Source organism: Benincasa hispida, chromosome 7, assembly GCF_009727055.1.
Source record: "Benincasa hispida cultivar B227 chromosome 7, ASM972705v1, whole genome shotgun sequence".
NCBI lineage: Eukaryota > Viridiplantae > Streptophyta > Magnoliopsida > Cucurbitales > Cucurbitaceae > Benincasa > Benincasa hispida.
In genome coordinates, this window is record NC_052355.1 from 46591517 (window position 1) to 46603539 (window position 12023).

Here is a 12023-nt window from a genome sequence, read left to right on the forward strand (position 1 = left end):
GCAGACAGTCACACGTGTGCTTATTATCAGGTTGAAATCTTGCATTTGCAAGATTACTTATTCAAATAATTAAGTTGAGAGCACAATTACCTAATTATAAATTAAGACCATTCGTTTTGATAATGTTGATTATTGTATGTCAATTGGGATAAGCGTTGAACATCCTATAGTTTATGTTCATACACATAATGGTTTAGCAGAATTATTTATTAAACGTTTGCAATTAATTGTAATATCATTACTTATGAGAGCTAAGTTTTCTTCATCTGTATGGGGACATGCTATTTTGCATGTATCGTCACTTGTACGCATTAGACCAATAGCTTATCATAAGTACTAGCTATTACAATTAGCTTATGACCATGAGCCAAATATTTCCTATTTGAGAATTTTTGCATGTGGAGTATATGTTCCAATTGCTTCACCACAACGTACTAAGAAGGGTCCTTAAAGAAGGTTAGGAATATATATTGGATATGATTCCTCATCAATTATTAAATATCTTGAACCCCAGACGGGTGATATATTTACTGCACGATTTGTTGATTGTCATTTTAATGAGACAAGTTTTCTAACATTAGGAGGAAGAATTAAAAAGTTAGAAAAACAAATTACATGGAATGTCGTTATTATCTCATTTAGATCCCTGTATAGATCAATGTGAACGTGAAGTTCAGAAAATATTTCATTTACAAATATAGCAAATCAGTTACCATATGTATTTATAAATGTTAAAGAAATTAACTAAGTCACATATATCAGTTGCAAAGGCTCCATCAAATGCAGTAAGTTGTCATAATAAGTCTAGAATATGTCAAAAGTGTGATAAATCATTCGGTTCCAAAGATAAAAATCCTCGAAAAAGAAATAATCAATAAATTTATGAAAGTAAGTATGAAAATATCGACATAGAAATGATTGACTTATGTGGAAAGAAAATATCTTATTTTATTTTATATATTAGGTTTAATTTATTTTAATATTATATTTTACTGATATCCTTCGGGTGTTCCTTAAGTTCATACCAATAATAATAATAATACACTTTTTATTTAATAAAAAAAGACAAAGTATTCTTTACTTGCTGAAGCAGACAGGGACTCAGACAGCCAACAAATTCCAATTATATAATATCCCCTTTCTCATCTCTTCTCTGTCACTCCCACTTCCTCTTCTACCCTCTCTCTCTCCGTCTCTCCCAGAGAGAGAAAGAACAACAACGCGCATAATCAAACCGCGTTTGGTAAAGTTAATAACCCTTCTTCTTCCTTCACTCTTTACATTCCCAGTCCCAAATTTTAATCCGAAAATGGAATCTCTGATTCTTCATTTCCCCTTCCGATTACCCATCTTCGCCTTTTCTCTCCTCCTCCTCTTCCCTTTCTGCTTCGCTATTCGTACTTTCCGATACCCACCGGCCGGATTCGCCGATTTCTCCCGCTTCTCCGAGGCCCCCGAGTACCGGAATGGCGCCGATTGCCCTTCTTCCTCCGCCGGCGATACGACGTCGTCCTCGTCCTGTGACCCATCTCTAGTCCACATCGCAATGACCTTGGATTCTGAGTACGTTCGAGGCTCCATTGCTGCGATTCACTCTGTCCTCAAACACGCTTCCTGCCCAGAAAACGTGTTCTTCCATTTCATCGCCGCCGAGTTCGACCAGGCTACTCCACGAGAACTCAGTAAACTCGTCCGATCCACTTTCCCCTCTCTTAATTTCAAGGTCTACATCTTCAGAGAAGACACTGTAATCAATTTGATTTCCTCTTCCATTCGCTTAGCGCTAGAAAACCCTTTGAACTACGCTAGAAATTACTTGGGCGACATTCTTGATTCCTGCGTTGACCGAGTCATTTACCTTGACTCCGACGTGGTCGTCGTCGACGACATTCACAAGCTCTGGAACATCAAATTGACTGGTTTTCGAGTCATCGGAGCACCCGAATATTGCCATGCCAATTTCACCAATTACTTCACCGAGAAATTCTGGTCCGACCCGGTCCTTTCCCGGGTATTCGCTTCCAGAACCCCCTGCTACTTCAACACCGGAGTTATGGTGATGGATTTATCCAAATGGAGGCTCGGGAATTACAAGAAGAAGATCGAGAGCTGGATGGAGTTGCAGAAACGCACACGGATTTACGATCTGGGCTCCCTTCCACCGTTCCTCCTTGTCTTCGCCGGAAATGTTGAGCCGATTGACCACCGGTGGAACCAGCACGGCCTCGGCGGCGACAATGTTAAAGATAGCTGTAGAACGCTGCATCCGGGTCCGGTGAGTTTACTCCATTGGAGTGGAAAGGGGAAGCCATGGGTCAGATTAGATGATAACAAACCTTGCCTTCTTGATCATCTATGGAAGCCGTATGATCTGTACAGAGCAACAGATTTGGGGTCGCCGGCACCGTCGTCGTATTCGTCGACATTGATTAGTTATTTAAGCTATTAGATAACGAAAATTAATTCTTTGGTACAGAGTCACCGATTCTTTCATTGATTAGCGGCGTGTACAGATATGGAAGATGGGGAGGAGATTGATCGATCTTGTTTGATTGATCTTAAAAATTTATTTGTTTTACAGAAGATTTGATTAATTGATATATTTGATAATTTTTGGATTATTAGGGAACAAATTTTTGGTGTTTGTGGGGTTGGATTCTTTTTGTAAGTAGGGAGACAGGAATTTGATTATTGAGAGTTTTGTTTATGAATGTGAAAGGGAAATGAATAACAGGCTGGTTATTCCCCCTCCAAGCATCTCTATGTTCAAGTTTCTGGCTTTTTAGCTGTCCCAAAAAAAAAAAAAAAAAAGAACAAAAACTTACCTAAATTAAATCATGTCACATAAATGCCCAAACTCAATTATAAAAAGTAGCTACCTAAAATTTAGAAACAAAATTTCCAAATACAATTAGTTAAAAGCAAGGATTTAACCATCTAATATCCTCTGTCAAAAAAAAAAAAAAACATCCGTTAATTTTTTTGGAAGATAATTGTAATGGATAGCATTTGTTATTAATCAAAGTGTATAACAACATTTAAAAAGAAAAAAAAAAAAACTTATATGGTTGATAGACTTTTACGAGTAATATGGTCTATCATTGATAGATTTCTACTAGTGATGTGACATTAAAAGATTTTCTAAAATTTGTTATATTTATAATTATTTTACATTATGTTATATCGGTTAATATTTTTGATCTGATTGCTATATTTCAACCGTCCCTTTTTATGAATATATTGATGGATATGATAAAATATCAAATATTTCTATAAATAAAAAGTTATAAATTTTAATGATTGAGTTATTTTTATTTCTCTTTTCATTGGCATTTATATTTATATTGAGTTTAATAGATATTACTTTTTTAAGAATTTATTTTAAATGACAAAATATTAAAAATATTTACAATTAATAGCAAGATAGACACAAATAGTAGTCTATCTTTCGCTGTCTATCACGATTTGTTACAAATAGTCTGTGATATTTTACTATTATTTGTAAATATTTTGGTTCAATTTCCTATATTTGAAAACAACTCTTATGTTTTATTGGTATTTATAAAAAAATCAATTAATCTTCATACTGATATCAAACCTTTATATTTACAAAAATATCGACAGACATATGGACATATGATACTTTAATTATTGGTTAAAACGATACACTAAACATAATTGAGTGTATAAGACCTTTATCCTATAAAGGTTGATAATTCAACCTTCCAACTTAACTTGCCATTGTTTGAACCCAAAAATAATAATAATAATAATAATAAATAAAATAATAATAAAGTAACAAAAACTAATTGAGGGTATTAATAAATTAATTGCTTAAATGTAACACTTAAACTGCCCAACATATTTCAAATAATGCAAATTTAGACTTTTTTTATTTTGAAGTTTGTATTTATTTAACCTCAATTTTAAAATTTATTAGTAGCTTATCATATATAGGAAATTTTATAAGCATCTTAGACACTTTTCAAAGTTTAAATATGAATAAGCACAAACTTTTAAAGTTTAGAGACTAAACTTATATTTTATTCTTTAGAAAAAAGTTTGAATTTCGTGAAATGATAAATTTATCTCTATTTGATAAATATTTGATTTTTTAAACATGTATTTATTTTCTCACCATTTTTCTTTTTTACAATTATTTTAAAGTAAAATCATCTTAACTATTTACCAAATTCCAAAAGCTACTTTTTTTTTTTTTTTTTCCTTTTCAAATTTTGGTTTGAATGTTGAAATCATTAATAAAAAGTAGATAACATAACAAACAAACTACTTTAAATTTTGAAAGGGTATAAAACCTATACATCACATAATAATCGAACATTTCTTTAAAATGTTAAATTTTGAAAAAGTATAAACCTTATGCATCACATATAACATAGTTCTTGCCATTTTATGAAGAGTTCTATTCTTTCTTTCCATAACTCCATTTTGCCGAGGAGTTATAGGAGAGGAAAAAACTCATATTGAATGCCTTAAGTATTGCAGAAAATTTCAAGCGATGAATTCTCAAACTCCTTTCTATGATTTGACCTGATTCTTACAATTTGTAACTCTTGTTCCTTGAAGTTGGCGACCTGTCTATCTGTAAAGAATAAGAAGAAGAAGATGATGATGATGACGACAACGATGATGAAGGAGAAGAAGAAGAGAAAGCCACAAAAGTTTGTGTATTTGAGTAGTAGCCTTGCCAAGTAGAATGGAAGAATCCGAAGGCCATAGTAACAAGCTTCATGAAGTTTTGGTTCTAGGTTATCCATATCCTAGATTCCCTCTTGACGCTCAAGCTCGTGAAGATATCAATTGATGTTTGGAGAAAATGAAGGAAATCGATGATGAAAAGGGTAGTTTGGGCATTTCTATCATTGATAACATCAAATTTTACACATAAAAACAAACAAAAAGGGGGAAAAAAGAATAAACAACTCATACCCAGAAACTCATATGAATTATTTATATAAATACACAAAATTTGTGTGTTTGGGTAGAAACTAATACAATTTTATCACTGATGGATGCTGATAGAAGTATATCAGTATATACATTGATAGAAACTAATAGAAATCTATCATTGATAGAGGTTGATAGAAGTCTATCAATGTTTATCAATAAAAGAAATTGATAGAAGACTATCATTGATAGAAACTGATACAAATCTATCATTGATAGAGGTTGATAGAAGTCTATCAGTGTCTATTAATGATAAAAATTGATAGAAGTTTATTGTTGATAGAGACTGATAGAAGTCTATCAGTGTCTATCATTGATAGAAACCGATACAAATTTATCATTGATAGATGTCGGGAGAAGTCTATTAGTGTCTATCAGTGATAGAAATTGATAGAAGTTTATCATTGATAGAGGTTGATAGAAGTCTATCAATTTTTATTAGTGATAAAAACTTATAGAAGACCTATCATTGATACCATCAATGCTAGAAAACCGATAGAAGTTTATCATTGATAGAAGTTGATAGAAGTCTATCGATGTCTATTAGTGACATAAAATTATAGAAGTCTATCGTTAATAGAAGTTAATAGAAGTCTATTAGTGTCTATCAATGATAGAAACTGATACAAGTTTATCATTGATAGAGGTTGACAGAAGTCCATCAGTGTCTGACGGTGATAGAAATTGATAGAAATATATCGCTGATAGAGATTGATAGAAGTCTATCAATATCTATCAGCGATAGAAACTGATACTAGTCTATCATTTATAGAGGTTGATAGAAGTCTATCAGTGTCTAGGAAACTGATCGAAGTCCATCATTGTCTATCAGTGATCGAAACTGATACAAGCTTACTAGATATAAGCTGACAAAAGTCTATCAGTGATTGAAACTAATAGAAGTCTATCATTCATACCATCAATGATAGAAAAATTGATACCAAAGTCTATCATTGATAAAAGTTGATAGAAATCTATCAATGTCTATCAGTGACAGAAACTAATAGAAGTCTATCGCGGATAGAGGCTGATAGAAGTCTATCAATGTTTGTTGGTAATAGAAACTGATACAAGTTTATCATTGATTGAGGCTAACAAAAGTCTATCAATATCTGTCAATGATAAAAACTGATAGAAGTCTATCCAACTTACTGCTGCACTCCATCTGCCACCTCAATCCTCAACTTCCAACCATTGTCACTGGAAAAATTACGAGTCTGACCAGCCATCTATTTAGCCGGCCAAAACTACATAGAAAAATACAAAAAGTTGTTGAATTAATGAAAGCACTTTAAGGGTTACAGTGTACTAATCTAGACGTGTTGAAGACTACAAAAAAAAAAAAAGAAATTAGAAGAACAATGTTTAATTGAAGTTAGAATTGGTCCTTTTGGCCACTTTCTTAATATTAAAATGGACAAAATTCCCACACACTTCTGCACACGCAAAGTAGGATAAATCTCCCAATCTCTACAGAAATGAAAAAACCAAAGGTTACAAGTGGAAATGATGGGCAGAAGAAAATGAATAGCAAAAATGAAAGGAAAGATGGCGGACTCCTTGGACAAAACCAAAAATTCCATGGACTAACACGATTGGAGGGAGAATATCGGCTTTGGCTGTTATTTGTACAGAGGAATCGTGTTTGAGCTGAAGTTTGGGGCAATGGGAGAAAAGCCATTGGTTTAATGCTTGAGAGAGATTCATGCCATGACTATGCTGAAAATGTAAAACACATACACCAAATGAATCAAAGAGCTGAGAAATAATTCCATTAATTGCAAGCCATCAATCCATAGTCTAATCATATTGGATGAATTCACCGAAAACAGGAGAATGAAGTATTAGATGTAATTTTGGTTAATTAAGCTTCTATTTTTGGTTAGTTGAGCTTCTGTTATACTTTCTGTTAAATAGTTTTTCAGTTTTGGTTTTTTAGTCTTTTTACATTATTGATGTTGTATAAATGCTGATGGTGAAGAAATCATAATATATGGGAAAATGATTTTCTTTCCCTTTTTCTAATATTTTCAGTGTTCTATTTTAATATGGTATCAGAGATTTTTAAAAACTATCCCTTCGTCTTCTTCCCTCGCGTGCCAAACATCAATGAATCCTATCCCTCCTTCAACCGATCTTTTGCCACCTTCAGTCAGTTTTCCGAGCAATATTCCGGCAAATCTTCCAACGCCCGCTATTTTGTCAATTGATTTTACCAATTCCAGCCAAGAATCCTTTTCCATTTCTCATAATAATCCTCACATTCTTCATCACAGCGATACGTCCAACCTTGTTCTTGTCACCGAGCCTCTCACAGACACTAATTATGTTACCTGGAGCTGTTCAATGATTCTTGCCTTGTCGATTCGCAACAAATTAGGTTTCATCAATGGATCTATCGTTCAGCCCACATGTGATCTCCTTCCTCTTTGGATTCAAAATAATAATGTTGTGATTGACTGGATCTTAAACTCTGTTTCGAAGCAAATTTTTTCCAACATTCTTTTTACTAATTCTGCTAGAGAGATTTGATTTAATCTTCAAGATAGATTTCAGAAACGGAATGGTCCTTTCATTTTTCAATTAAAACATGGTTTGTCTAATCTGAAACAAGAACAAGATTCAGTAACTATGTATTTTTCCAAGATTAAAAGCTTATGGGATGAATATATTTCTTATCGACCGGGCTGTACATGTAGTAAATGCACTTGTGGTGGTGTTAGATCAATTGATGATTTCATTCAATTTGAATATGTGTTGTGTTTTTTGATGGGTTTAAATTATGAATATAACCATGCTCGTTCTCAAATACTTCTTATGGACCCTCCTCCACCAATCAATAAAGCTTACTCCTTAATTGTTCAACAAGAACAACATATCTCTGCCTCTATCTGTCCATCCCTTGCTGTCACTTTAGCTGTCCACAAGCTTGAAAATAACCCTCAGTCCCAACCTAATCACAACCCCAATAATTCATCCAAACAGAACAAGAATAGGCTTGTATGCACATATTGTCATAGTTCTGGCCACACCATTGACAAATGCTATAAGTTACATGGTTATCCACCCGGTTATAAGCCAAGAAACAGAACAAATAATCAAGTTCATAAGGTTCCTAATGCTGCCTCTTCTACTTCAAGTTCAGCCGTTGACACTAATCTAATAACACCTACATCCTCTGTCAACTTCAACGATGAAACACTTATTCAGTGTCATAATATACTCACCATGCTTCAGTCCAAGCTTGCTGCTGTTAAGGTTGACAATGATGCTATTAATCATGTAGCAGGTACTTATTCTTCCAATATTCCTTTTGGTGGCTGGATTGTTGACTCAGGTGCTTCCACACATATATGTTTTCAAAAACATATTTTTACTGATTTGAAGCCTTTTGCTAGTTCTGTTCTTTTGCCTAACAAAGCACACATACCGGTTCACTATGCTGGCTCACTTGTCCTCTTTGGGTCCATAACTCTTCGTCATGTGCTCTTTGTACCATAATTTCAGTACAATTTGTTATCTATCAGTGCTCTCATGTTTGATAACTCTCTGTCTGTTCAATTTTCCAATGGATATTGTGATATTCAGGCCAAATCCACTTTGAGGACGATTGGCAGGGGCAAGCTACGTGATGGTTTGTATCTTCTGGAGAATCTATATGAAGTTGTTGATTTTGTGCACACTTCTTCCACTATCAATGCTGTTTCACAATCTTTGACTGAGTTGTGGCATTCCAGGCTTGGCCATCCTTCTCTATCTCATTTATCTGCTTTAAAGAACATTGATTCCTCTTCATTGCATCATTCAAATCCTTGTGAAATCTGTCCATTAGCAAAACAAAAGAGATTAGCTTTTGAATCACACAATCATAGAGCATCTACTCTTTTTGACACTATACATGCTGATATTTGGGGATCCATTTCTACATGTTCATATGTTGGTTATAGATATTTTCTTAACTTTTTTGATGATCATAGTAGATACACTTGGGTGTTTTTGATGAAAAAGAAATATGATGTTCTTTCTATCATTCCACACTTTTTTGCGTATGTAGAAACTCAATACAACAAAAGAAAAAAAAAATTTGTTCAGACAATGCCCCCAAATTATGTTTTACTAATTTTTTTTTCTTCAGAAGGGTGTTATTCATCAGTTTTCTTGTATGGGAAGACCAGAGCAAAACTCTGTTGTTGAGAGAAAACACCAGCATATAATGAATGTTGCTCGAGCTCTTTTCTTTCATTCTCGAGTGCCTCTGCATTTTTGGAGTGAATGTATTTTAACATCAGTCTTTCTCATCAACCGTACTCCATCATCTCTTTTAAACTGGAAGACTCCATATGAGCTTTTACATGGCAAGGCTGCTGATTACTCTCTCATTCGAACCTTCAGATGCTTATGTTTTGCTCTACTTTACAAAATGGCAGACCCAAGTTCCAACCACTTGCCACACCTGCCGTTTTTGTTAGATATCCACCTGGTATGAAGGCTTATAAGTTGTTTGATATTGAAAATAATAGATTCTTCATATCTCGGGATGTTGTCTTCCACGAATCACTTCTTCCTTTTCATAAGTTTACTTCCACAAATGATCAACCAACTTTTCTTTATGACCTTGTTTTATCAAAATCAATGGATGTCGATTTTTCTCCCCAGCCCATAAATTATCCAATAGTCAATGAGTAGGCTTCTTTATCCAGCACTCCTACTAATGCCTTTACTCCTATTGCTTTTTCTTCACCCAATGACTGATCAGTAAAACGGTCCTAGTGATGCAAGTCCATCTCTTTCCTCTAGCCCTGCAGCCCCTATAGCTCAAAATAAATCACCTCCTTTACCAACTTTACAGCCTTCCAGTCCTATCACTTTGCAGCCTAATCCACTCCTCACCCCTGCTTTTGAACCAAGTACTTCTACTTCCTTCTCACAGCCTGATATCTCCCAATCCAATCCACCTGTTCCTATTTTTGAAACCAGAAAATCCAATTGCATTTCTAAGCCTCTTCTTACCTACAAGACTACCATTGCAGCCTTATTCACTCAACCCCCTTGCATTCTTCCTCCTCTCGTTATCCCATATCCGAGGCTTTATCTTATACAAGTCTCTCCCCAAACTTTCAAGCTTTTTCCTTGGTTGTATCTTCTCATTATGAACCCCAATTTTATCACCAGGATGTCCCTTTTTATCATTGGAAGAAAGCTATGAGAATTGAGATTCAGGCCATGGAAGACAATAATACTTGGGATGTTGTGGTTCTGCCTCCAACAAAGCATGCAATCGATTGCAAATGGGTCTATAAGATCAAACATAAAGCCGATGGGATAGTAGAAAGGTACAAAACAAGGCTAGTTACCAAGGGTTATACTAAACAAGAGGGATTGGATTTTATTGAGACCTTTTCTCCTTTTGCCAAGCTGGTTACTGTTCGATTTCTACTTACTTTGGCTGTCTCTCATAATTGGAATCTCATCCAATTAGATGTTAATAATGCATTTCTCCATGGTGATTTGTTTGAGGAAGTATACATGGATCTCCCTCTTGGTTACAAGCCTCCGGGTTCTTCTCATTCAAACGGTAAGCTTGTATGCAAACTCAAGAAGTCCATATATAGTTTGAAACAAGCCTCACGATAGTGGTTTGCCAAATTTTCTGATGTTTTGGTTGAGCTAGACTTCACTCAATCGAAAGCTGACTATTCTTTGTTTGTTCGAGGTCAAGGTAACTCATTTATTGCTCTCCTTGTCTATGTTGATGATTTAATCATCACAGGAGCAAATTTACAACAGCTCAATCAATTCAAGATCTTGTTGCACAATTGGTTTAAGCTAAAAGATCTTGGAGATCTTAAATACTTCTTAGGCCTCGAGCTAGCACAGTCATATAAAGATATCTCTATTTCTCATATGCATGATAACGGATAGAAATGCACGTTATTATAGCGCAAATAAGTAAAACAATGAGGGAATGCGACGGTAAAAATATACAAAATCATGTCCAAAAGCGCTAAACCAAGAAAATTGCGATCGCATGCGCCCATCACATAAAAGTAGCTAATTTACTTATTTTATGCAGGAAAAATGTTTAGGCGCAAAGGAAATTATGATCCAAGGAATTAGGCGTCCGCGCGCATTGAAAGATTGCTATCATATGCGATCGCAAAAAGTTGCTCAAGAAGGTGGCTGCATAAAGACGGCGCATCAAGGTGAAAGCTTAATAAATCATGACGGTCGAATCCGAATTTAGTTGACAAGTCGTTAACGACACACTGTAGCAAGTACATTCAACTTTTCGGTGACCATTAATCGGTGTATCAGAGCAGAAGATTTAATGACCGCCCATCATTGCATCATTAGAGAGAAGAAGCTTCTTCACATTGAGCTCTATAAATACCGAAGGCCACCATCGTTAAAGGAGTTTTCCATATAGAATAGAGATCATATGCAAGATAGTTAGTTGTTAGTTTGTTCATAGTCATACTTAGAAGATGAGACGAGCGAAGAGAAGAAGACACCGAGAGATCATTCCCGGACAGCTCGAAAGACTGTCGGGAAGCGCTACAGAAGGAGAGAGGCCCAACACTTGCGGAAGCAAGGATATTCATCTGAGTAGAGTTGAAGTGAAAAGACAGTGTAAAAGGCCACGGGAAGCAAGACATTGCTACCAGGCTTCTTATCTCTACATTCTATTGTTATTCTGTATTCTGCATTTAATCTATAGATAATGAAAATCTCATTTCAACTTGTGTTCAATCTCTCCATACTTCGCATGAGTAGCTAAATTTCCGAATGGGTTGAGAAGTACTTAGCTAGCATGACTTAATATCTTCACTTTATGTGATCATCATGTCTTATGTATGTGTCATTCACCCTTTAAAGATGCTTGGGATAATGGTCTAAAGATAGAATCTAGGCTTGAGAGAGTCAAATTAGAATCTAGACTTGAGAGAGTTAGATTAGAACCACATAAGTAAGAGATAGAAACTTAGGGATAAGTTCTGTTTGCTATTATGCATCGCATGCACCCTAGAAATAGGATATGATAGTATGCGGTCACC

The 12023-nt window shown here is 34.9% G+C and overlaps 1 protein-coding gene across 1 annotated transcript; it reads left to right on the top strand.

Moving 5' to 3' along the window:
* The first annotated feature begins 1114 nt into the window (after nt 1–1114).
* On the top strand, nt 1115–2760 carry LOC120082199 (probable galacturonosyltransferase-like 9). The gene has a single exon (XM_039037471.1). It carries the CDS (start codon nt 1310–1312, stop codon nt 2447–2449), a length of 1140 nt encoding a protein of 379 aa, XP_038893399.1. The 5' UTR covers nt 1115–1309; the 3' UTR covers nt 2450–2760.
* The last annotated feature ends 9263 nt before the right edge of the window (nt 2761–12023 follow it).

Excerpts from the sequence above, each read along its gene's own strand:
- LOC120082199 (XM_039037471.1), top strand. The coding sequence starts at position 1,310 with ATGGAATCTCTGATTCTTCATTTCCCCTTCCGATTACCCATCTTCGCC.